This window comes from Solea senegalensis, linkage group LG1 (assembly GCF_019176455.1).
Source record: "Solea senegalensis isolate Sse05_10M linkage group LG1, IFAPA_SoseM_1, whole genome shotgun sequence".
In the NCBI taxonomy this organism is placed as follows: domain Eukaryota; kingdom Metazoa; phylum Chordata; class Actinopteri; order Pleuronectiformes; family Soleidae; genus Solea; species Solea senegalensis.
Window position 1 is genome coordinate 6,254,097 of NC_058021.1, and position 26,965 is coordinate 6,281,061.

General features: G+C 43.7%; 1 protein-coding gene across 3 annotated transcripts in view; it reads right to left on the minus strand.

Annotated features, from left to right (window-relative positions):
* Positions 1-26,965, minus strand: part of LOC122773795 (cadherin-2) — an 88,996-nt gene that overhangs the window by 19,050 nt on the left and 42,981 nt on the right. For all 3 annotated transcript variants that reach the window (XM_044032727.1, XM_044032718.1, XM_044032736.1), the window contains exons 5-7: positions 14,265-14,446; positions 2,645-2,901; positions 1,147-1,283 (exon numbers count right to left, since the gene is read on the minus strand). In XM_044032727.1, coding sequence (XP_043888662.1) covers positions 1,147-1,283; positions 2,645-2,901; positions 14,265-14,446 — 576 coding nt within the window. The remainder of the gene's footprint in view (positions 1-1,146; positions 1,284-2,644; positions 2,902-14,264; positions 14,447-26,965) is intronic.

Sequence of the window (26,965 nt, forward strand, 5' to 3'; positions counted from 1 at the left end):
CCACATGAATATTAACCCCTTTCTCTGATAAATACGCCTGGTTTGCTAAGAAAATAGATTCAAGACATAATTATATGCCATATAACCTTATTATTAATAACAATTTTATTCTATAAGGAGCCAATTTTTCTTTTTTTGGTGTTTTTTGGAGACATTAAAGGAATTCTTTTTGCATTATTTAACAATAATTCCATAATAGTCTTTCAGCATAATGTAAATCAAAAGAAAGAACAACACATCTGCACCTGTTCTAGGCTCCATTTATAGCTCTTTAGAAATCTGGCCCATCAAGTGTTCTGCTATAACTAATCTGCACACAAGATGGAAAGATCACTTGTACACAGGGCCTGTCGACACTGCAAAGAAACCTATAAAGGAAATAATCGACACGAGAGTCGGACATTTAATGCAATAAATAAGGTGGCAGGATAGGAAGAAATGGGGAGCGTCATCATTTTGTGATTGTAGACTGCGCTCACCACCACGTCGTGCTTGAGGTTCTGCTTTACAGACAGTGTAATCGAAAAGAGAGTGTAAACACGCAGGGATTTGATGAGGCCAAAGTTGGAAATAGAAGTTAACAACAGTCTCAATGGATCATGACTAAAAGCTGCAGAGCAGCCACTAAATGGAGCTGAGATTGTTCTGTCAGCTGCACTTTTGTTCACTCGCGGTGTCACTTCTGACTGCAACACAGCCCGTAAAGTGCTTCAGTGTTTGCTCAGACTGGCCATCATCACCTGGTGTTTACCACTCTCCTCTGCAGTTTTACTGTGCCGTAAAGCCATGCTTGTCCTCGATTTGTTGCTTTAATTCCTCGTTTCCACCCAAATCCTCGCGAGACGGAATCCATCGGCGCATCAGATAACTCACACAATATAGATCGAACGGATTCTCAGGAAGTGCTGCAACAAACTATTCATGGTGCCAGGCAACACTCCTCTCATGGCTTGACGACTCGAGAGCTAAGCTGCTTAGCGGAACGTCACCGCACACTGGATGGTGTAAAAATAAAGTTTCAACTCACTGGTGTCAACGAGGGTAAGTGTTGGTTCCATGGAAGATTTTCTGTTGTTAATAAGAGCATTTCCAAGGCTGTAAAAGTGTCGGGCTATTAAAAGTGAGCACAAAAGAGAGACTTCTGACCTCTCTGTGTTGCAATGACAGTAATGTTGTGCCAGTGCTCGCGTTCTCGGTCCAGCTCCATGGCGGTGGTGATGAGGCCCGTGTCCGGCGTGACACGAAACAGAGCCTCTGGGTCCGACTGAGGATCGATAGAAAACCTAGAGGAGAGACACAGTTTGGAAGAAGGGCAATAAATGTGGCGCGAGAAGGATGTTGAACATACAGTGAGTAAATTAAGGATGAGAAAAGTTAGGTTAGGTGGGGGGGGGCGGGGGCAGTGGGGTGCAGAGTGAAGGAAGCACACAATGCAAATGTGCGAGCGAGTGATAAGGAGTTTAGCATTCAAACGGCCCAAAAAAATTAATATAGGGAGATTATCATTGATGATAGGAGCTCTTTTGAAGTGACACTGATTATCTAATTATCGCAAAGAAAACAGCAACTATCATTCTCACCACACTCTCAGTTTTAGCACTTTTCCAGTGGTGGTGCTAAGAGAAGCATCCTTCTCTGGGATTATTATGTAAACTGATTAGCCTCTCTCGTCCAACTGTGTGAGACACAACCTTCCACAAACACACGAAAACAAGAAACTTGTGTGTGTGTGGGCATTTTGTGAGCTTATATTCACATTTACATTGATAACCATTCATTCTTATGGTTAATAATTTAATTAAATAAACAGAATGTCAACTGTGACTAAAACACTGTCGATCCTTTTATCCAAAATGAAAGCATTGCGGGCTATTTTGCATCAAAAGTATGTCTTCTGTCAAAGTAGCTCAAAGAAAATGTCAAAAATAAACATTGGAATTGCCATTTTAAAACCGTTATATTACTGTTTGCATCTGCATATCTTTAAAGACATATTCCTCATAATAGGTTTTTCCTCATACGAGCAGAAATCTCCACTTCAGTAGCACTTACAGGTTTGTTCTTGTACAACAATAACATAAATTATCAGTCAACCTTTTTTCATATTCACAGCCTGATTTATTAAACGTTTCATACCGAAAAAACATGTCAAAAAATAAATGGATTGTAATGGCTCTTGATCGTTTTCCTATTAATGGCGCGATAAAAAAAGCTATTCAACATTCTGTCGCCAAAAACATTTGAGTCCAAGAAAACAAGATGGAAAAATAATAATTTTGTGTTAGTACAATGCATCCGATTTCAGTTCTTTTGAAGTGTTCACATGAGGTACCGGATCATTCGTATATTACTAATTCATTCTTAAAAACGCAAAAATGACTATCACAGTGTTCTCAATGTGCTTGTGCGAGGTTTGTTTCCACTTCCTGTGGAAGGAAGTGTGGATGGATGGACTCAAAAATACTTGCTTTCAATATTTGACCTCACATTTTTCAAATGTTTTCTGATGAAATGTTTGTCGACGGCCATAAATTCATCGAAAAACAATCCAGTCGTCTTATAGTCATAGCAACAGCTGTCAATATCTACTGTGGCGTTGGTCACGTCACCCAGTCGTATACAGTACAGAGACATCGCACCTCACCTGATATTATTGGTCAGACCAGTATCGGGGTCAACAGCGCTGACCCGGCCCACGGTGCACGCTGGCGGGCAGTTCTCGGACACGTCCATGTGATATCGCGCCCGGGAGAACCTCGGCGGCTCGTCCGCGTCCAGCACCGCGACTCTGATGGAGGCTCGATCTTTGAATGGGCCCCGACGCAGGAAGCGAGGGTCCACTATGGGGTTGAGGACTTCCACGGAGAAAGAGTACGAGCTCCGACTCTCGTAGTCCACGGCCTGCAGAGGGGAAGACAGCGGAGGGTGATAATTGTTCATCAAACGAATGATTAAGTCTATAATCATTCAATGTTGAAAAAGGTTTGAATTACACACCGTCTGTGAAATGAGTAATGAGGATGCATTTTATTAGCAAGAAATTATGTAAATGTCACGTTATGAATACTAACGATGTTGTACGCCTGTGTAGGGTCTGATTCTCGTAGTAAATATTCCACAGAGGACTGCTAAGTGAAGCCGCACGGCGGAGTAGTGGTTAGTGCTGTTGCCTTGCAGCAAAAAGAGCTGGAATGTGCATGCTGCCGTGTGTGTGCACGTGTAAATTGTACACTGTAGGTGTGAATGTGAGAGTGAAATGACTGTTTGTCTCTGTGTGATGGACCGGTCAAATGTCCAGGGTGTGCTCTGCCTTTGGCCCCCGTGTGTCAGCTGGGATTGGCTCCAGTGACCCATGACCCTCATGTGGAGGATAAAGTTGCAGACGATGGATGGACTGCTAATTTACACATCAAATGCAGAGAGAATGCAAATAATGAATCAGGTTAAGTCACATCTACAATCAGCGAGTGAATCCAACCACGGTTACCTCACATGTGTGTTTTTGTTGTTGTTGTTTTGAAGTGATACTTTGAACGTTGTTGTGCACAGACGCCAGGATCGGACAACGCGTTGATGTTAGAGCATTGCCAGTGAGATTCCAGATGCTCAAAGAGCTGAAAGAGCTCCGACACCCAGGAAACAACATTTTCTTCTTGCGGTTCGGAGACTGTTGGATATTTGGCTGCACTGTGCTGCCGGGGTGTTGGACGCTGACACATTCATGGGAGTTGTATAAGATTAGCGCCGCTTTGTACAAGCAGCACAGATGGGTGTAAGCAGGTGGTACTTCAGGTAGATGAACACTGACCACTTTATGGCGCTGCAGCGTTGGTGCGGCAGTGTTGGCACCGGGTCTGGAAGAGTGTCGGTGAGGGACTGTTAAATACATAACCCACTCAAAACAGCCCACCGACATGTGCAAGGTCTCAAATCCTGTCCTATTTGTGCATGTGCATAGACTTGTATTTTTATTCTTAACATTGGCTATTTGTGTTTTGCTATGTCTCTATTTCTGTACCTTTCTGTTTCTCCTTTCTCAACAAAAAAACTTGAATCTTGAATTTCAGACAGAATGTTGTGGGAGTGAAACTCAGAGAAACTTTTTTCTTTTTTTCTTTTTTTCTACAGTATGGGTCCCGGGTTTGCTTTCAGGTGCAGCACGGCTGGTGTACTGAGCTGACGAATGATAACCACAAACAATACATTTTAATGCCACGAAACTGAGAACAAAACGAAGCTCCTGGTCTTACACCCTCTCCATCACCATGGCAACCCTACTGTCACCATAGAGACTCTAACCTAGCCATAAGGAGCGTTACAAATTCTTTTGTATCCACACATCTACACAGGTAGAGGAGATTTCATTTGGGATTGAGGCTCAGGCCCGGAGAGATTGTTTGCAACAGAGAAGTTATGAAGCCTATTTGTCTGAGGTGTCCGCATGATTGCATGCCGCACTCTCACCAGCGGCGGGCCGGTTCTGAAGCGATGACATGAGAGCCTCTCATCCTGTTTGTCGAAATTATTGTTAGCGAGGGCAAAGACATACACACAGGTAATCAAATTCAGCGCATTCACTAGTTCACACACACACACACCGTGATATACAACATTTACAGGTCTGGTTCAAAACCCCCGTTTGAGGTTTATGTGGTGTTTGTGTGTGTGTGTGTGTGTGTGTGTGTGTGTGTGGGCTGGTGTGGTGGCTCTGTTGAGCCTGTGGATCCTCAGATCCTTTGTCAGTGTGTACGAGTCCTTAAATGATGTCTCGGTGTGATCGGCACCGAGAACCATGTCGGATAGGTTCCGTGGCTGTGCTGAATATTCACTGTCAGATTCGGACAATGAAAAAATATCTTCCTGTGGATCCCAGCAGCAGCGGGAATATTGATATCCTCTCTCTCAGGCTGCCTCTCTTTGATTCTTCCGTCCTTCTCTGTTTCTCTCTTTCTCCTTCTCTTTTCTCCGCCCTAACCAGAGTGAACAATTTTACAGAAAATCAGCAGTTTTAGAGGGAGGTGAAGGCTGATTGAAAATTATGCAGGGAAAAGGGCGAATGAAAGACATCAAAGTGCAACCAATTTGGGGAACATCTCTGTCGGGAGAGTAAATAAACAAGGGAAGCTGTCGAGGTGGATGGAGAGACAGAGACTCTGTGTGTGTGTGGAGGGGGAGGGGTTTATCCAGGTAGACAGGGACAACTCTTCCTCGACGAGGTCCCCATTACAAGGAGAGAGAGAATGAGGCAATCTGTCTGAGGAGGAGCGGTGTCACTTACACTATGAGCACACACTCATCACCCCCTCCCTCCATCCACCACTGCATCACTTCGCTCCCTTTTCTTCTCCACCTCGCACACTCCATCACCCGGTCCCCCCCCCCACCCAGCTTCCACTCGTCTTTTTGTTGCGCGCGAGCTGACAAACCACAACACATGCACTCATCCCTCTCCCTCACGCGCCCCAACAGAAGTCAGTCATCACGAGGCGACCCGATGGGGCTTCTTTTGTTGTTGTTTGGTTGCACACATGCACGCACACGTGCACACGCACACACCACACAGAGCTGCGTGGAAGAGACTGGGAAAAAAAAGAAAAAGAAAGAAAGAAAACGCCTGACACTAAATTTGTCAGAGTAGTAAAATATGTAACGTCCTCACAGGCGTCTTTCTTATCGACCAAACTGACCGCAGTACCCATTCACCCCATCCAACCCCCAAGCCCCACCCACCACCATGTTAGCTCAGTGAACAGTGATATGAGAGGCAGCAAAGCTGTGAATTTGCCAAGGGTCCGTCATTAATGTTTCACAAGTATGTGGTAGAGAACCAAAAATACTGGGAAAGAAATATAATAGTCCGTTGCAATGAACACCGCAAAATGGTTAGTGAAATAAAGTCACTGTATATGGAATTTATAAACTCAAAAAAGCATGAATTTAGTGCAAGTACTAACACGCACTGACACTTGTTGGTCTATCTGTGCGTTTTCAGACTTAAAACTCTTCTTAATATTAGGGCTTTCAATGTTTTTAAAAAAAAACTCTGGGGGTGGGTCCAGGTGAGAGGGCGGAGCCTGGCTTGAGCATGCACTTTTCCATTTTCCATTCTCCTGCAGAGAACCAGAGAGATTACACTAGACAGCTGGCAGGAGAATCCTCAGAGAATAGTCAGAGCAACTCCTCCACAGAATCTCCGGAGTTCAGTGCATGTTTGGAAGCAGCTGTCACACTCCTTGTAATCTGAAGAATATAACCTACTATTTTAACTGCAGACAAGTTGTGTCCTCCCATTTACACACTCGCTATTATGAACCGTGCATTCGCATTAATGCGCACTCCAACATGCAACCGTGCTGCACTCAAAATGGTCAAAAAGTAACGTATACAATACAGTGTACTGTCAAATTTGTGAAAATGGCAGCATTATTGTGACTATGTCACATGACTCGTGAGGGCAAAGTGAGACTCTTAATTCAAGTCACTAAAGCAGGCATGATACGGGTCGCATGCACCCTCCCTGATTGGCCCACGTGACAATTAGACTCACTACACTACACCACACTATAGTATAGTATAATAGTATTCATTATATAGTATAGTCATTTGATATTTTAAATAGAGTTAGTTTGTTTTAATTTAATAAAATCTGCATTTTCCTTAATTTTGTTTATTATAAATAATGTATAAAATAATTGCCATCGCTGGCCTACACGTTATATATTATATTTATTATGGACTTATAATTTTGTCTTACTAAAGACCACTAAAGTCACTTCAACTGGCAATTGTGAAGCACCTCCACCTTTCTTTGTAAAAGGGATTTCGTGTTTAATGACACTCTCCTCTTGTGATGTCTTCCAACTCTGACTTTCTCAGTCAAACGCTGAAATGTTCTGTATTCATTAAATCCAGATTCTCCAGTGGCTGGATATGCGCTAGGGCACGGCACATTTAATTAATTGCAATTGAAATGAACTGAAAATAACAATTATATACAGCCCCTGAATGTGCATATGTACGTACATACATGCATATTCACGTTGCTCTCCTCTTATCACACACGCTCTACTGTTTTACCCACAGGCCTTTTTGAAAATTCAAATCACTCGGCACAATTTCCCTTTCAAATTTGGCTTCACAGTTAGCAGAAATGAATCAGCTAACCTGCATGCTAGACTGGCGATATATAATACGGGTCTGTTTAAAGAGGTCAACCACATGCATTATGGTCCATATACATGTACATCACTGCAGGGCGAGGCCTGACATCACAGAGATGCAGCTCCTCACAGCACTTTTCTGCAACAGTTAGAAAATGAATATACTCAAGTCAACATACTTGCTTACCTAGGAGTTTATGTGTGTGTGTGTGTGTGTGCTTGTGAGCGTTTGGTACCCTGTTGTCCTTGCAGCTTGAGTCCTATCTTGATTTTGTGCATTCTAAATCAAGATCATACATCAAATTTGTCTGGTGACAAACGCAGCTTTGGACGTTTCTGCCAACAAGCACAACAGAGACGGCAGAACAAAGACTCATCTAAATCTCCCTTTTGACTTTGTTCTCCCCCTCTCTTCCCTCAGTCACTTGTCTCTTGTCTTCTCTCCTACTTCACTCTTAGATGTCCCATGTCTCACGGTCTCTCCCTCTCTTTCTCTTTCATTTTAACTCTGTCTCTCTCTCTCTCTCTTTCCCCCCCCTCTTTCCATCTCTCCCTCTTTCTCTTTTTTCCCCCCTCAGAGGAGATTAACACAATCTCTCCTTCGCATGAGAAAACAAACACAGATAATCCTGGGCTCGCTGCTGGTGTGTGACCGAGGATTAGCCAGCCGTTTTAAGTGAGAGCATATGGAAATACTAACAGCAAACTGACACATGCACGACCCGGCCTGTCCCGCAGGTAAGAGAAATGAAAGGCACACAGGCTTACGCAGCTCACCGTACCCCCAGAAAACATCCCTCAAAAGGCGGGCCTTCTGAAATGTGATACTAGTGGATTCACGTTAATGATGTTTTGACATGCCTCGTGATCTCACTTTGTTATATACATGATATTAAATACAGTGTACGTGTGCAAGGAGGTGATGTGACATATGGGCATTTTTCTACTTTGTTCAGGCAGGTTTTTTTAGTATACACTTAAAATAGCACTCGTGTGTCGAGAGTTCTTTCCAAGACTACTTCTATGTAGATTATTGCTCTTTTGTAAGTCGCTTTGGATAAAAGTGTCTGCTAAATGCGTATATGTAAATGTAAATGTAAATATGTTGTGTATAAAATGCATGAGTTTGCCGCTTTAACATTCCCTCTACTAAAAACCTGTTGCAGTTACCGTTATTCATTTTGATTTTGTGGTTTCATAAGTGTTTGTTTGATTTCCTGCTCATACATTAGCTTTTTGGAGAAGGTGGCGTCTTATAATCCTATGTGGGATGGGCCAGATGGCGAGCGAGGGAAACAGAAATGAACTAACTACACAAGCTTGAACAATCAAAACACACTCAGCCATGCTATTGAATCACCGACTGTCTGATTTGCATGCTAAGTATCTGGACAACAAAAACCTGCCCGTCCCTCTTCTAAACGCTCCTCTTTGCAGCAGTTGATTAGATTTTTGATGAGTTGATCGATTTCAATGAAACCTTAACCAGCAGCCACCAGTGAAAGCTCCCACAGGGTTACCCTCTGGCCATGAGAGGGCACTGCTGCAGAGTAATATGTCAAGAAACCGCTGAGCTGGAGGCGCTAATTCTGCATTTACCTGCTTCTTACACTATGGACTTGTTCACAAAAATCGATTTTATAACTAGAATAAGTAAATTATGAAGTAGTAGGGATCAGGGAGCGAAGAAGAAGAGGATGAGGAGAGAAACCACAAAGAAGAGAAGAGACTACGCGTCTTCAGTTGAACTGGATGAAATCATCCATTTGTGTGGTGCTGACATTGTCTGCATATGTCTGCCTGGATATGGCCCTGTCTCTGTCCATATGTCATTGTGTGTGTGTGTGTGTGTGTGTGTGTTTGAGGCAGACTTAGACTGAGTCAGAGCCATAGACACACACACACACACACACACACACACACACACACACTGTCTGACATGGCCTCCAGACGCAGAACAGAGCGAGGACGAGGCAAGGGAGCAAATGAGAGATAGGGTGTAGAGAGCGTGTGTGTGTGTGTGTGTATGTGTGTTTACTTGTGCATCTCACCCTGCACATTTTGACATCAGAGAGGGGAAAAGAAAAAAAAAACCCACAGCAATGGAACGCGGGGAGACGGCAGCAGGCGACGACGAAAAGAGGCAGTTGGGGGGTGGGGGGAGGTAATGGGGGTTGATAGTGGATGATGGGAGAATGGGAGAAGGAGGGAAATCATTTTATTGCTGGGGGGTCTCTGTGGGACTGACAGTAAATAAGCAATGATAAGCAGCAGGCAGCTTCAGTCAACCACACAGTCTTGCAGGCTTTTAATGACCCAGCTTCTCCCTTCTCCCGCATGTCCCTGCCTAACCCTCGCCTCAATATGGCTTCACCAGGTTCCCTCTCCCTTCCTCTGCTCATCAGCACATCATCATCACAGTCCTCCTCATCTTCATCTGTCTAATTCTCTCTGTCTGCCTTCCTCTCCTTCGCCTCCAAGCTCTGTTTTATCATCACATATTCTCTCTCTCTGTTGCTCTCTTTTCAAGTCATCTTCCAACTCCTTCCTCTAGCTCCTTCTCTCAACTCTATGTATCCCTAATCTGCTATTAAACACACACACACACACACACACACACACACGCGCACACACACAACCCCCAGCTCAATTTCCCACCCACCTTTCATCTGACACATCGTTCTGTGGTGGAGACAAGAGCAGCTGCAGCTGTTTTACTTCATTCCGACACAGTTTAAACACAGGGAGCTGCAAGGTCAAGTGTGTTATATTGATGTGTCCCTCTGTACTGTCCATATATCTCTCTGTGGTTTATTGTTGCCCTGCTTGTGTAGGTGTGCATCATCTGTGTGTGGGAGCGAGAGAGAGAGGGAGAGAGGGAGAGAGTGAGAGATCAACGGTTAAAGAGATTCAGCCCACAGTAACACGATGACCAGCAAGGTCAAGGCCAAATCTGGGGCAACACAAATTGTTCCGCTCGGAAATCCTCCCTTCTCTGGGGGCGCACGCATCAGCCTGTTCCCCCTGTTTAAATTCTTCACAGTTAGTCAGACGACGGAAAGTGGATGCTGGGGCATGTGAGTCAATATGACCGTGACATAGTCCGATGCAAACACGTCTCCCTGAGAGGACGATTGGATGTGAAGATATGTTTGAACACGGGCTAAAGTCTAATTTATGGAATGATGCAATACAACCTGATGTGATACGGAACAAGAGTTTACCGTATAATACAATAAAGTACAATAAAGGGGGTATTCAATTAAAATCCATAGAGGTCCAGTTACTTACATTTCCTCGCAGCAAAGGTCTGAACCTCATAATGTCTACATTAATCAACAGCACACTTTTCCTTATCCTTTCAATGTATTTTCAATTATCAGAGTAGGATACGTTTAATATGGGAAAGAAATCGTTGTCTGTATTTTACATTAAATTAGTCAAATTCAGGCCTCCATTGCAAGTGAAAGAAAACTCTCAAACCAAATTCTCAATTCATAAAATAAATAAAAAGTGCCTCTGAGCTTTAAAAAGCCCCTCTCTTCACATTTGTTTTCTACTTCTCGTCTTTCCTACGACAATATTTCAAGTAAAATAAAACAGGCACCAAATATTCAAATAGATATTTAAAAGTTGTATGACAAAAGGAATGCACCACAGACTCACAGTCAAGAACACAAATGATTTTAGAATAATCCTCTGTACCAACGCGCCATTATATCCATTATATCTAAATATAGGACATGCATTTTCTAATTTCTCAAAGTCTTTAAGTCAGGAGTAAAAGATTAAGACAGTAAAACGACTCGTCGGCATCGCGAGTTTTGTGAGCGTCGTCAATCTTAGCAAGAGCTTGAAATGGCGCAATGAGGAAGTAACAGAATCCGCTTCATAAACCAATTCATGACCTTAAAGGACACGACATCTGTGGGCCGCAGTTTAACCGGAGACAGTGCTTTGCAGCATCTTTGCAACATTCAGCAATCAGCTCCACTTTGCTTGATAGCATTCAGAACGTCTTCACATGTGACCTGTGACATCTCACCCACAGCAGCAGTTGGGCTTTATAATCTGTTTCTCTGTGTCTCTTGGTGCCTTTGTAAAGGGATTAAAGGAACCCTAACAACATACAGTGCAGGGGGGGACACGTGCTTTAGTGCTAATTGTGCGTTTTGTGTGACTTGGTCCAGAGGGATGCTGCAGGCGAGATGCTGCTTATGCTAACATGTAGTTTTCCAGTGCAATTAGTGCAGCACATGTTGAACTGATCGATTATCCATTTTTACGCAGCAGGTGGCTCTTTTTTCCAATATCTACCCGTTGTCTCTTTTTCACTCCAGTCGTTGCTGTCACGCTCCCTATCTCTTTTTTTGTTTTCTATTATTATTTATTTATTCTGTTTTACCTGGATGTCTTTCTGGGTGACTCTTGCTACCTCCCTGTGCCTCTCAGTCTCGAGCTGTGCTAATTTTTCTCTTTGGCTGTGACAGATTTTGCAGTATTTGCTGGTTCTGCATCCCCTTTCCGCAGTTTTCATGTCTCTCTGTGGTTCCTCCACACTGTCACGCCTTCGTTATGCTGCACTCTCTGCTGTCACTGCCTCCCAGGACCTTATTTTAACACTCCACCCTCCCACCTTCCCCGTCTTCTCTCTCTTTATTCCTCCCCACTCTTTCCTGTTATTCTCACCTTCGATTTCTTTCGCCTTGCATCTCTTACTGTACCCATTCCTCCTCCTGCTTCTCTGGTTCTCTTCAAAGAAGCTCACACCACCAGGCTTGGAAAACCAGCTGCAAAAACATCACCTCCGGGTGCAGATTGCTTTTAACGAATCTGACAAACCCAGGGATGAGAACTGACATAGTCATAAATTTACACACGCTCCCTCCCTGCATGCACATACACCAGCATGTCATGACGGCGAGAACACACAGCCACTCCAGTATAAACAGACTTAATACTCTTGGAAAAACTAATATGATTTTGTTTTTGTAAACATTTTAGGATTCTCTGAAAACGTCTCCAAAATGGCAACAGTTCAGAAACGTCAGGCACACCTTTGAGGAGTTTTCTAGGTTTTTATTTGGCAGTAACGGCAGAGGCGGAGAAGTAGACATTTAAATCAGGAAGAGATGGTGGAGTTTGGGAATATTTTTCAATTATACTCCATCGTAGATGTGACCGTATAACATTGATGTATAAGGTCACATGTCCACCATGTTAAGAAACCAACCAGGAAAAGAAAAAAAACTTGTGAAAAGGGGAGTCCCCTTCTTCATGTCGTGAAACATTCGTTGAACAAGAATGTGAGTATATACGTGTACTCTCCCCCCCCTCCAGCCCTCGAGGTGCAGCACGAGCTCAGGTGCATGGCAACAGTTGCCCGTGGGTCAAGAGAGCGATCGAACCGACAGCACGGTGACCACTTGTGTAATGTTTATATTTAGCTACCCCCGTTCATGTTTTTGTTTATTTGGATAATGTAATTCAATTCTTAAAATGTTGTTATTGTTAGTTGGTTTTTTTTTTATCCTTCATCTCCTGGACTCACGGGGACAGAAGTCGTGCATGACCTTTGACACAGAGAGTGCCTTCACATGTGGTCTGTGTTGCTGTCAGAGACAAAAGACAAGCTACTGGACGTGTCAGTGTGTCCCTGGGTAAGACACTTAACCCCATGTTATTCCTGACAGCTGTGCTGGCAGCATATGAATGAGTAAGATAGATGTGTCGCTGGGTGAATGATGTTTAAATGGGTGAACAGAAAAACTGAGATCATTTTTACATTTACCGTACGCAGATTTGGACTCAAACAGTGAGTTCACAGCAACATCGATCTTCCAGCACCAAAAATCTAATCAATTACATCCTCCAGTCAAAACGAATGTCAATGAAATCCTCAGGAATTCTCTCAAGGCATTCTTGGCCCCATTCAGACGTGGGATCCCATTTTTATGAGTGAACGCGAGTGTGATTGACAGCTGGTGTCGTCCAATCTGGTTGCAAAACCTCAGCGTGGAACTGGTCAAACATCAAAAACGCAAGTTCAGATTCTTATGGGTGACGTTGACGTTATTTGGCTCAAACTGAATAAACATGTCACCCCCACATTATCCATTTAGCATTTTCCCCGCACAAGGCCCCGCTCTCTCATTATGCCCACATTATTTGTGATTCCTGAGACAGAGGTGTACGAACTTTAACAAGTCACCTGGTAATGAGCGGGTGTCAGTCCTCCTTAACCCACGTCTTCAAAGACAGCAGTTATTCAGGGTGACAAGGCCACTTAGGAGATCACTGTTTGAAATTGAAATCATCTAGTATCACACAAAAGAGGGCTATTAACCAGCTGAACTCAGAAGGGAAAGGCAGAGCCTCATTGATCTTTACATGCAACAGCTCTGCACAGAAAATCTTTACTGAGAGGCAGCAGTCAAAACAGCTCATCAGCGGCCACTTTGGTTTTTTTTTTTTTTCCTTTTTGCTGCAAATTAGACGCATCAGCCACTGCAAACATTTGCATTTGGATGTGTCGCGCTTTGACTGACTTGTGAACGTTTCATTCTGTTGGCTGTAAACAGATGGAAATGTTGATGGAAATAAAGAGGCTGGTGAATCAAGCAGGAAATTCAGTTGTCAGAAACCGATAAAACCACTCGTCTGATTGGGAGTCAGATAAGGAGGCGAGCTGGGATGAATGCGGCTCCTCGCTGAAAAGGCTGCTGAGTGATGAGACGCGTCAAACCTTGCGGGCTCCTTATGGGCTTGTATTGTTGTGTATTTCCGGGGTAATTCCAGGTTAATGGGGCTTAGGCAACATTTTGTTAGCGACGCGCTGACTCACAGACAAAATAAAAGTCCTCTTAAAAAACAGCCCACGTTACTTGTGTCATCTCTCCTCCCACTCATCATCTGTTCTCTCTCTCCATCATTTGCTGTCCTGCCCTTTTCCCTTTTACCCCCCCCTCCATCTACCCCCTTCTCTTCTCCTGCCATTTCCGCTTGTGACATCGAAATGACCCTTTTCTCATCTTCCTCCTCCCCATTCAGCTCCTCTCCATCAATTACCCACCCATTCCTCCACCACTGTCATCTTTCCCTTACCTTATTAAGAATGATGACAGCCTCTTGGTTCACTCCTGTGATGTTGAACGTGTCCCCTGTCTCCCCTTCTAGGATGGTATATTCCAGCTTGGCATTCTCGCCGAGGTCAGCGTCAGTGGCGGAAATACGCCCTATCTCGGCGCCCGGGATGGCCAGCTCAGAAACCGAGAAGGACCACATACCTGCGTGGGACAAGAAAACAGCATTTATTAACCAAGCAAATCATTCACAGTCACTCCCTCATCTTCTACTGCTTTATCCTCCACGTGAGGCTGGTGCGATGGGGAGTCCCCTTCTTCATGTCGTGCCCAGGTTTCCCTCTTTATCTGGACATGACATAAAGCGTGCATAAAAAAGAGACACATAAAAACACGAGCACACACAAATATCCAGCGAACACAGCACACACACAAACACACACAGCAGCCAGTCGGCTCTGCTGACAACACTAAGTAGGGAGGAAAGATAGAAATTGAGTGAGGGAAAAGGTAAGATATCACTATTTGGCTTGCGCACACAAACAGACAGGCTCATTCAAACAGCGCTGTTATCTGCTCCACTAAAGCTACGGGAATCAGATAGACCTGTACATGTGAGAGAGAACAACATCGTGCAAACACACTGGGCTGACAGAATAAAAGATAGCCAGCACTTCAACCAGACCTTATCTGGGCCAACAAGCAGTCAGATGAATTCTGTAATTCTGACAACATCACAGCGAGACGCGGTGTGAGGTTATTTCACTCTGTGGATCAGTTATTACAGTTCACACATCAATAGCAATTTCAGAAACTAAAGTTGTCACTCAAGATGTGCGATTGTTGTCTTTTTATGTCTGATGTCAAACCTGACTTGAAGGCTAGTTTTACAATCGCACAGCGGTTTTCTTCTCCAATAGGTCCTCTCACCTCAACCAGGTGTCAATCAGTCATTTCCACTAGTTCTTCAGCTCGGTGTCCTGAAAGCTGCCAAATCTATTAATGTTTAGTTGCTATTAGGATCATTCATATCCTAACGCAATGCAGTATGTTTAAAATGAAAAAAATATACACCACAAAATGCTCAACTTTTGAACCTCTTTAACCCATAATGTCCAGAGACGTGTGTGTGTGTGTGTGTGTGTTTGTCAGGGAGAGAGTGCGGTGGTGGGAGGGGGAAGAGTGTGTTTTCCCTGTAGAATTACTGATTTACTCACCGTTGACACTCAATAAAGAGACGTTTGAACAAAAACAACTCGTCAGGTCACAGCACTTTTCCACTTTGAGTCAGTTGATCTCGGATGAGCTCAGGCCCAGAGGAGTTGGCGGCGTTCCTGGACGCTGTTGATACGGATCGGGCTTTGCAAAGCAGCAACTTAACTTGCCTTTGTCGGTGCAGTTACAGACCATGTTTATTGACTACGGATTTCTGAAGTGTCCCGAAGCAAAAGCAACAACAAAAGCAACAATGTCCTTGAAAGCAGTTCCAAACACGGCCCTTTCCAAAAAACAGTCACGACACTGATGATCACTTCCACATGAACTGTACCAAAGGAGGTGTTCTATGAGCACTCAACAAATATCTTAGAGCTTATAACCCTTCTTTTATAGTCTACAAACACGAGGAAGAAGGATGAAGCAAAGCAACCTCTGACACCAGTTTTCTCAGACGTAGAGAAGTTGCTACTAATGTGTGGTCAGTGACTGATTACTGCCACGGGTGAAAGAAACCATGCATGTTGTATACAACATAGTCGATATCAACATTGAACTATTCATCCCGGATTATTCAGTGAAAGTGGATGAACGGCTAATGTGAGTGGTTAATGTAATACACGTCATGTCGTCCAAAAACTCCTCCCACAACAATCCTCACTTATTGAGTCCAGTTATTGACATCAGACCATGAACACTTTTCTGCAGGGGCAGAGCATCACTGCTGAAGGCATCATGATGAAGACCTCCATTTGGGAGATAAGCTATTTGATGGTGTTCAAAGCCGAACAGGAAAAGGAACTGTAATGCCCCGCCATTGGCAGAAATAACAGTCGTTTTTCAAGTTATCGACTAATGAGAGAGGCATGTTATTGCTATGGTTATAATTGCAAGGACGACTCCTAAAACAGAACGGCTGAGATGGATTTGAAGAGATTAGAACAAATTCCTTCTTGATCAACATGAAACACCAGTGACTCTTTCCCTCAACAAGCTGTTTTTTTTTTTTTTTTAAAAACAAAACCGTTTTGCTGAGATCTAAAATCTCAGCATTTACCTGATTTGGCTTCTGTTAATTGCTGCTTTTTCGGGGGATTATCTCCTGTAAAATCCTACAAAAATCAAATTGATGATTTGCTTGTTAGCGCTTTCATTTGGTGTCTGCAGGGAAAATGGCTGAGATTTTTGCCCAGCACAAATGACTCAAATTCAGCACTGACAATTAAATGACTTTCTTTTCATGGCTACAGATGAAAGAGTAAACTATTACTCTTAACATTGTCATTCTGGTGTTACAACTGATTGCACAGTGTAATGGCAAAACAACAACAACAAAAAAGCAATAGCAACTGTGCTTATATTGGGCCCCACAAGGCTTGTTTTCATTATGTTACTTTTTAGGGCAGTTTTTTGTTGTTTTTTTTCAAACTTGTAATTTGAGTATTGAACTTCAGTGCTCAACAGTGTAACACACTTCCTCTATATCACTTAATAAGATGGACATGTGTCATTTATATGGTAGTAATTACATAAACAAACAAACAGATATATAGAAAGACATAAAGCGTGCACGTAGACAACGTCCTCTAACCCAGAAAGTGCAGAACAGCACAATCACACCGTCTCAAACAGAAAAGGAAACAGGTGAGTCTTTAAAAGAGACGAGGCAGTGAAAAAGCCTGTCTCATGTGTAATGGCAGGGGCTGCAAGTGCGAAAACCGGATCCCCCTGAGCTTCAGCTGCAATTTAGGAACAACTCCGAGAGCAGATGATCAGCTGATGGCTGCATGAAGTCAAAGAGGTAGGGCGGAGTGAGACCATTTAGACATTTATACATAAATAAAAGGATTTCTATTTTCTATTCTGTAGCGCACTGGGAGCCAATGGAAGGAGGCCGATGTGCTCGCGCCTGTGAGTCCTCGTTAAAGGGCGAGCGGCACATTCTGGACAAGCTGAAGGCAAGAAAGGGAGGCATGGCGAACCCCCACGTAAAGGGCATTACAATAGTCCAGACAAGTTGTAATGACAGCATGAACAAGTTTCTCAAAACAGACCTCGTCTCAGTCGAGAGCTGATCTGTTTTGTCAAGTTTTAAATCACAGGCAATTTTCACCCGCAAGAAGAGACAGAGCTCATTCCCCAAAGGAGAAGAAGACGACGGGGCGTAATACGCGTCTGTGTTGTGTTTTAAGAGACTGGTGCTTGTTGAATGAATGGAGGTACAGAATGTTTGAGATGAGCTAACGAGCACAGAATAAATATGAGAGCAGAAAGCGGCACCACGTTCGACTGCAAGAAGACAACCGAGCCGGCTAAATCAAAAGAATTTTATCGTAATGTATCTTTCTTTTTTTTTTTACCCCATTTCTTTCTTCCTATATCCCAAATGGAGTCGATTACTTCCTCAGGGGTTGGTGTCCTCAGCTCGGAGGAAACAACCTGAATCTGTGCCAGAATCGACTGCTGTGTCTACACCAGTGAACAAATATGAGTACCTTGAACCACTCGGGACACAACTGTTGCATCTTTAAATCTTATGAATGCTTCGAGCTAACTCGTTAGCCTCTTAGAGATTTCACATCTCAAATTTCAAGCAGTAACAGTCACCATAGCTTAAGCTCACTGCTGGCCTCATTGCTCTAAAGGGCTGTGAATTCACTCCAGTGCCATATGCTACTCTCCAGGCCACTCTTAACCCACTTCTGTTTTTTCTTACTTAATATCATTTACCTCCTGGTGAACAACTGCTTCCTCCTCCCTCAATTTACCCAAGGTGGTTCATCAAGTGTCTCCCTGTGCTTAAAAGCATCACGCGTAGTGGTTTCTACTTACATGCTGAAAAAAACGCTGGAACAAGTGATTTACGGGTTACTTAAAAGTACTTATGAATCGTGTCATTAGAATGAACTCCCGCAGCACTGTTATTTAAGAAGAGGAATGTATTTTTTTTTTTTCATCACTCTTCATATGAAAATAAATGTTAACAAATGCCAAACGCTATTCCTCAGCCTGATGAACCCAGTGAAGAGCAAATGATTCCAAGCCTCGCATTCATACCACTTGGTCTCTTAGAAATCACATTAACACAATTAATGCAACAGCAAATAGATTTTTGGAGAAGTGCAGTGATGCATAATGAAGCTCTAATCTCAAAAATCACCAGATAAACACACGAGATCTTAATATTATATATATATGAACTCTGCAGTGATCAGAAGCACTGGACATGGCGTGGTCAATAAACTGAAATGGCATCGTTTTCCTATCCTTGACCTCAGAGTTGGTAGTATAACCACACACAACCAAGAATCAGCATGTGATCCAAGGTCTCTGGTGTGCAACTGTACTGAAGCAGAAAGCAACACGGACTGAATGCAAAGACACGTGGAGAATCGTGCAACAGCTGGCAACATGAACCCTGCAGAGACACAAAACTTTGCAAAAGTCAGCGCTGAGATTCTTGAGAACCTCCTGAAATTGATTTATACACGAATGTTGCTGTAGGAGGATGAATACGTGGTAACTTTTGAAAGTATGTGTGTCACTCAAGCTGTAGCCAGTTCTCGTTACTTGTAGTGGTAAATGGGAAATGGTTTGATTTAAATTGCACTTTTCTAGTCTAGATGTTAACTCAAAGACCACTTGACATGCTGCCAGCACAGCATGCAGGCTTACATGTTGGTATGCAGAGCTTGGGTGTTGAACCCAAACCTTCTGGTTGGAAGATCACCTACTCCTCCAGCTTATTCAATATAAATATGGCACATATCGCTATGCCTGCTCTTGTCAAACTCATGTTTCTGTGTCCAATGAGATTTCAGTTTCAGACAATTTTGAGGCACATGTCTAAATCCCTTCTATACTTAATTCAGGACGAACCTTAGAACTAACAAGTCCTGGAATCAAAGACAATAAGTCCCTGTACTGTTCTGTTGAATGTAGGCCTTATAGTATATATATAGATATAGTGGGAGTAGACACAAGATGGACAAGTTCGACCATTCCACACCAGCAGAGAACACGCACTGATGTGTCATAAAAATTGAAAGACAGGGTTCTTTCATGATTCTCTAAATTTTGGGCTGGGCCTCTTTGTTCCAGTGTATGGGAATATTGTGGACTGTGGTGTGCGCCTGACAGTTTGGTGAAGGCCATGTGCTGTTTGAACATGGCCCCCAGTGTGTAAAGTAGAATTTCACAGGCCTGTGCAGTCGTGACCTCAACTCCATCCAACACCCTTGGGATGAATTAGAGCACTGACTGTGAGCCAAGTCTTATCAAAACCCATCAGTGTCTGACCTCACTAATGCTTTTGTGCCTGAATGAAAATCCCTGCAGATCACGAGGGAAGCGTTCGTAGGAGAAGGGGAGGTTGGTACGGCCACGTAAAACCACGTCCAACATCAAAGTGTTCAAACTAAGTATATCTTGATGCTGATAGAGTATGCAGACATCTACGTGGTCCTGCAGGAGTCTGTCAAGTCCAAGGGACATTGTGTGCCGATGAATCAATACTGGATACAAGTTTATGTGATGTGACTACCATGCCTACCATCTGGGACTGACAAAGCACCAGAAGGCTGAGACGACGGCAACTCAAACATAAACAGGCCTGTTGCTAATGAGACAGCAAATTAGAGAATGTTATTTACAAGTCAGAGAGTGTGGTTTCTATTGATCTGTGCCATTGTACAGTGGAGTGGAACGGCACATACCTCCATGACACAACAGCCTCTTGACACAACGCAGCACAGCACAGCGGTGCTCCAGCCGCGCTCTGTCTAATACACTCTTGTCACACACAGGCAGTGCTCACGAGGACAGCGACAAGGGGGGGTGTGATGTTGGCGGAGTAGACTAGACCTAGTCATTATCGGGTTTCCGCTCACTCAGGAGAGCAGCGAGCAACACAATCATACATCTTTTCCACCCGTGATGGACTGGGGGATCCGGCAGGGTGGAGGTGTGGGGGAGAGGCTGGTAAAAAGGTGGGTGGCAGGGGAGAAACTCCCACCTCGATCAGCTCATAAAGACCCTCAACAAGCCGCGCGGGTCCCTGATAAAAGTCGCACACCGAACGAAAATGGAGAGCAAATGGGATCTGTCCACTGCCTTTGTTCACACAGGTAAAGCCATTAGAGCTGGCTGTGAGGAAACAGCATGGTCGCACTGGTTCAGTGCCTCATGTCTCACTAATATAGGTACTCCCCACTGAGGTAGCCATAATTGTGCCAGGGAGAGAAGATGGAAGGCCCCCCTGAGCTACATTTGGATGATACTTTACAGACATGAAGACACTCTCTTCATGTCTATTTCACTGTCCTGTTCTGATTCCTCCTGCCAAATAAGGTACATAACAGCTGGTCTGGGACTACGGTGATAGGATGAATGGGGCCCATGTAGGCAGGGGGATTGGCTGGAAACGAAGTGCAAAGTCGGGTGGTGATTGTTAATTAGGAAGACTCCATTTTAATGCAGGTGTAAAAGTGCAGAAAAGGCGATTACGCTGACAAACTGCTGGGTTGCAGCTGGGAAGGGGACAGGGAATGATCTAAGGGAGGAGGGGGACGAGTGGAAGAAGACAGATGAATGAGAAATGAAAGATGCTACATGACAGGGACATAGAGGGTGGAGATAGAGAATTGTGAAGGGTGAGGAACCAGCAGGGAATCACTTTTTGAAGGCTTTTGCAGACTGGGGCCTCTGCTGTAAAAGTACTTGGACGGAAGAGGAGGAGAGGACTGAGTGGGGATTTTAAAAGAATAGGACCATGTGACACATCTTATCTGAAGCAGAGGAGACATGTTCCTTGTATTGCTGCTGCTGCCGCCGGTGGTAGTGGTGGTGGAAGGCGTCGAGTTAGAGGAGTCATTAAAAAAATGTCTAGCTGGCTGAAGCACACGCACTGGTTTTGAAAATAGCCTGAATAAAATCTGCATGCATTTAAGGGGAAGTCCAATACATGGGCACTTGCCTCTCAAGAGGGCTTAACAGAAAAGGCCAGAGACGAAAGGGAGGATGGAGGCAAGGAGAGTGTGATTTAGGAGACATCATGAGTGCTGGAGACAAGAGAGAGAGAGAGGGAGGGAGTGGGGGCAGGAATGGAAAGAGGAAAACAAAGATGCTGTTCTAGGCAAAATTTTTATTCTTCCCCAACAACAGGGTTGAATTGAACTGCAAATAGTCGGAGTGGAAGTGAAAGTGACACCATATCTCACAATGAGAACCCGGTTGATAATGAAACTGACTTTTGAGCATTTAATCCGACTAAAACTGGACTTTTAAAACGCATGTAAATATGTGAGTTGAACTGAATTTGCACTGAAGTGAATGTTTTACACTTGGACTGACACACCCACATGTAAGTGCAATTGGGAGTCAGTTGGACTCAAGCTTGCACATGTGCCCGGAAACAACAGAAGCCAGTACAAGGAGGACAACTGCGACAAAAACATGATGAAATTCTGACCGGTACATTTGTTGGACTGACGGGGATACCAATTATAAGCAGTGTCAATTTAAGGAGTTTGATTCTTTTCGAGTTAAGGGATGGTAGGAGGACCCAGAACGGTGCTGGACATGCCGGCCACATGCTAAACTGAAACCCACAAGTATTAACAAGCTGAAAAGGCCCCCTAGTGGAGCGGAGGAAGACATACATGACCGAATCAATCGATTTCCACTAGTTCTTGTATCCTGGGAGAAGGACACTAGTTCAACTGAACGCTGTAGTAGAGCTACACCCTTAACTCGACTAAATTGTGCATGGAAACATAAGAATAAGTGATGCACTTTTCCTTCACAGGTTCCAGGGCCTGTTGCTGTTTAACTTGACTTGCACAGAGAGGTCAGCCATTACCTATTAGCGATTAGAGCTCTGTTCTAATGTCGAATGGAGTAGGAGGGAAAAAAAAGTCAGGGTGTGCCTGAGTGTGTGCGCATGCATGTCCATTAGTCCATTAGTATGTGAATGCATGTACTTACATGCCGGCGTGGGCACACTCGGGTGCCTAAGTGCAAACCGAGCAAAACAATGGCGACTCCATGACCGTGTAATCTCAATCCTGCATTAGTGCTGGTTCAGGAACGGATCAAACGAAGCAAATATGTCCTAATAACGTACATAATTGAGCTTTCATTTCATTTTCATTTAATTCCAAACTATAGGATGAAAAACTTTACAGTGACAAAATGGTAAACGGTGCATGGTGGTTGGCTGAATGACTGACTGGTGACGGTTAGAATCGTCTTTAACATTCGACTCTACCTGAGGGCGAGGAAATGTACAGTGAGAGGTCAAGGGAAGAAACAATGAGGAAAAATGGGACATGCAGCTGAGAGCAGAATGGAGGAGGGGGGGTGGGTGAGAAGCAGAAGGGGGTGTCGGGGTGAGTGAGAGCTTTGTCTCCAGCAGTGATTTTACTGTCTAGTGAAGCAGAAAGCATTGAACTTTAGATGAAATATTAATACAGAGCAAGAGAAACAGATGGGAAGAGAAAATAAAAGGATAAAAAAAAAAATCATTCTGGTTCTAACCACCTCCACTTTAATTAGTTTCTCCCTTCATTTCGAAGCCTTCATCTTTTACCGTAACATTGATGATGTAAAACTTAATTAGGGCATAACAATTATTGGAAATTATTGCCTATTACTGAACTGTTTAGGTTTCCCCAGTCATCGTTAATACCCTTTTGCAAATACAACAGAGCATTGGAGCCACATGTAATTAGTCCAATTATTTTAGGGAATCAAATGTTCCATTTCCAAGGAACATTTCCCAGAGCAGGAACATCCAGCGGTCAGGTTTAATTAACAAAAGCTGTCGCTCCGGCCCAGAGACAGAGAGCAGACTGGACATGGATTTACTGAGATAACAAATGCTTCCTTCTTGAGACGAAAAAAAAAAAGAAGCATCAATTTGTCAAAACACTGTGTCCAGCAAATGAGAATGAGGTGAAGAGGGAAGAACGGAAAAAAAAAAAATAATAATAATTCAACAAGACCTACATTTAATATTTTCACTGGCTTGTCTGTACAAAGTGATTTACATAATGTGATCCAAAAAGAAAGGTTGATGAAATGCTCGTCCTCGCAGCCAAAGAAGTGTGATTAAAAATGCATCGCGTTGAGAAGTTTTGTTCGGTGAGACTCAATTCCTGCTCCGAGACAAATATTATCCACGATGGATCAGAAGAGAAGAGAAGAGAAGAGAAAACATTAATCTAATCATAATAAAATCGCAATGCTTTGCAGCTACTGTAATGGTCTTATTGCGCTACCCTGGTGTTTAACTGTTTTGTTTTTACACATCTTAAAATAACACTCGCTAACAGTGAAATATGCTACTTATTTAATAAGTCATTTCCTTTCACACGCATAACTACAGTATATTTTAAGCAGTTTATGTGTTGCAGATTACTTCTGTAAACTAGTCTTCCACACTCTGGCATTTTATGCAAAGCAGTGTACTCTGCATTCATGCACTGTGGCAAAATGATCCTGGTGAGAATTGAACCCGTAATTGCAAGTGCAGCGGTTACAATGTGCTAAACCACACGGGAGCTCTTGCATAGTTCTGTAAAAACAATGACAGTGCAGGTGCTCGGTCTCGACGGCGTTGTTGAAGCGAAAGAACACTACTTACAGAAAAAAAAAAAACTGAGACAGACATAATTACTTGAAACCAAGTGGACATTTCCATTCGCACTTCCAAGATGGTGCAACCGTGAATCGTTTAGAGGTGTGAGAACTGTTTGATTACTCCACCAAGCGTGCACCAGCCTTCTGTCTCCCTCCAGTTTTGTTTTCCCTGCACTCTTAGGTTCTGAATCCAAATCATGGAACGTTTGTTCATCCACATCCGACAACAAGTCACACCTGCTTGTGGTGATGATGTTACATGTTATTGAGAAAAAAAAAAGGTACTGTCACCTTTTCGCCGCAGTTCAAGCACTTCTCAGCGCTATACTCTAAGACACGTCGTTTTCCATTGCCATAGCGCCTCCTCAAAATGTTACCACACCACACAAAGCAGTTAGCGAATAATAAACACTGAGTTCTCGGTTGAAAATCTCACTTTTCAAGAGTGTTGGGTATAAACCTGTCACCAATGTAGCATTACAGTGGATTATCATCATAGCATAAGAGGAATCCTTCACAGAATCAGCAGGAGGACACCGCATGCACTCTTCCCTCACTAAAAAGGCACATGATACATGTAATTATAATACACAGTAAATGGCTTTAATGGCTATTTGGGGTTCTGTTTTACTGATGATGGACAGTGTGCAAGTGCATACACACAAGTCAGGGCAGAATCTGTTGTATTTACACTGCATTCATTTTGTGGTTCTACATTGAAACGTAACTTATTTACATGCTTCAGATGTGATTGAATTGCGCCAATTCAGAGAAGGCTTTCAGAAATAGTAGATCAAAATAAAAATAAACTCACAGATAAAATATATAAAATGTCTGTATTAAAATATCAAAAGAATGAAAAGGCTAAATTGCTACACGTTCATATTCAAGGTAAAGGACTGTTTTATTTGTATTTATAATTCTGAAGCTTTACTATTCTATACTTCTGGGGCGAACCCTCAATGGAACATCATGATTACTCATTGATGTTTGCTGTTGATCTGCTGCCAAAGTGCTTATGCTTTACAGGAGAGCTTTGAAGGCAGAACAACAATTCTTCCCGACCAATGCTTCAACAACGCTCCCTGACGTCATCGACCTCGGTGTTTTGTTATAGTTTAAATGGAAAGATGCCTAGTGGCAGAAATGACCCTTCCCTTTTGGCCACAGGTCACAACGTGCACGACTTTCCACATGCTCAGCTCCCAGAGATCATCTGTTTACCTTATATGGAAAGGCGTTTTTCATGAAGATGACGTTAAGTTTCTGAGCAGCACTTGGTTTGGCCTTGCAAGCCTTTATGTATAAGGTATGAGAGTGCAGGGCTGAGGCAATTTATTTTGCACCCCTGCAGCAGAGCAGTTTACCCACCACTGTCTTTCTGACAGAGACTGTATAGCAGATGGAACTGCTTAGAATATCTGGAGGGAGGTGACCTGCTGGCCCATTTCAGCTGTGTCTGCAGGAGGCTGAGGAGAGGAGGGTCAAGAGGGTGGAGAGGGCAGGAGGGGGTGGCAAAAACCTGAGGGAGCATGTTTAGTTGGCTGCTCAGGGATCTTCAGAAAGAAAAGGTGAGGATTGCACACCAATGTAGTTCCACAGCCGCAGTGTCAGGGATTAAAAAGAGTCTCAGAAAGTGTTCGCTTCTCGTCGAACTTCTTTCCAAGGATCCATTTTGACAGGCTCAAGATTTGCACTTGTGTATGCCAACATGAGAGGCAGGCGAAGTGAAAGAGAGATGCACAGTGATGTGAGACAGCCAGCAATGGCCCGCCACACCCCGCCAAGGATGTGCCGCTCACAGTCCAGCGACTCCATTCATCAAGCTCGACAGAGAGAAAAAGAGAGTGAGGGAGCGGAGGACACGAGAAGAAGCAAACGGAGGCTGAAAGGTGAAAGGGAGCGTTGCAAGACAAGAGCAGAGAGACTGAGTGCTTGGGGGCGACAGCACCTAATGTTAGGTAAGCACAAAGCAAACAGGAGGCGACGAAGGAGTTTTTGGAGGGAAAGGAAAGGAAAGGAAAGCTTCAGACACTGCTGGGAAGATTCCCATTAACATGGAAATCACCTTCTCTCTTTGCTCGCCATGGCTCACTGATGGCTTGGCAAAAAAGAGAATGGCTTTAAGTCTTATTATTCTGTGTGAGGGAGCAGACTGCCAGGTGAGATGAAATAAGAGAATAAAAAAATGTCAGGACTGTCTTTTTGTACCCATTTTTCCCTGCTTTTCCTGCATGTTCCCCAAAAGGGAAGAAAGGGGCTCAGGCAATGCCGGACAAGGTGTGATAGACTCACCTAATTTCCCCAGCGCTTATACACTCGGAAGAGACACTGTTTGGGTGATTTTAATTAAGCTTTAAATGTCTGTGTTTCCCCAGTGATGGCAGAGCAAGTTGTAAGAATGAAAATTCTCTGAGTGTGAAGATGTTACGACTCCTCCGTGCGGGTGGATTGCCAACATTTAGGCCTATTGGAAAACGTGTGTTGTACAGATTACTGCGCAAAGAACGTCTCTTTGCAGGCTCCTTTGGCTGCACAGCGTTGTGGAGGAGAAGCTCATCAGGGAGCGCCGCGTGCCGATTCCCCACAGGAGCCGCCTGTTTGATGTAGCTCTAACGTCGGTGTAAAGCCTCATTTGTTGTATAAGTGCAGAAGAACAGGAGAGAGCCAGCTAATAGAACAAAAAGACACCTCCTACAAGGCTGACTGGCCCTACTACTCCAACACTTGTACACCCACTTGACAAATGACGTGTGCACACACACAAACACACACAAACACACACACACGATACAGTCAGTGCTCTGCAGCAGTATTCATACCCAACCAGGGTATGGAACCAAGCAGATCTCTGTAGTGTGCAACTCC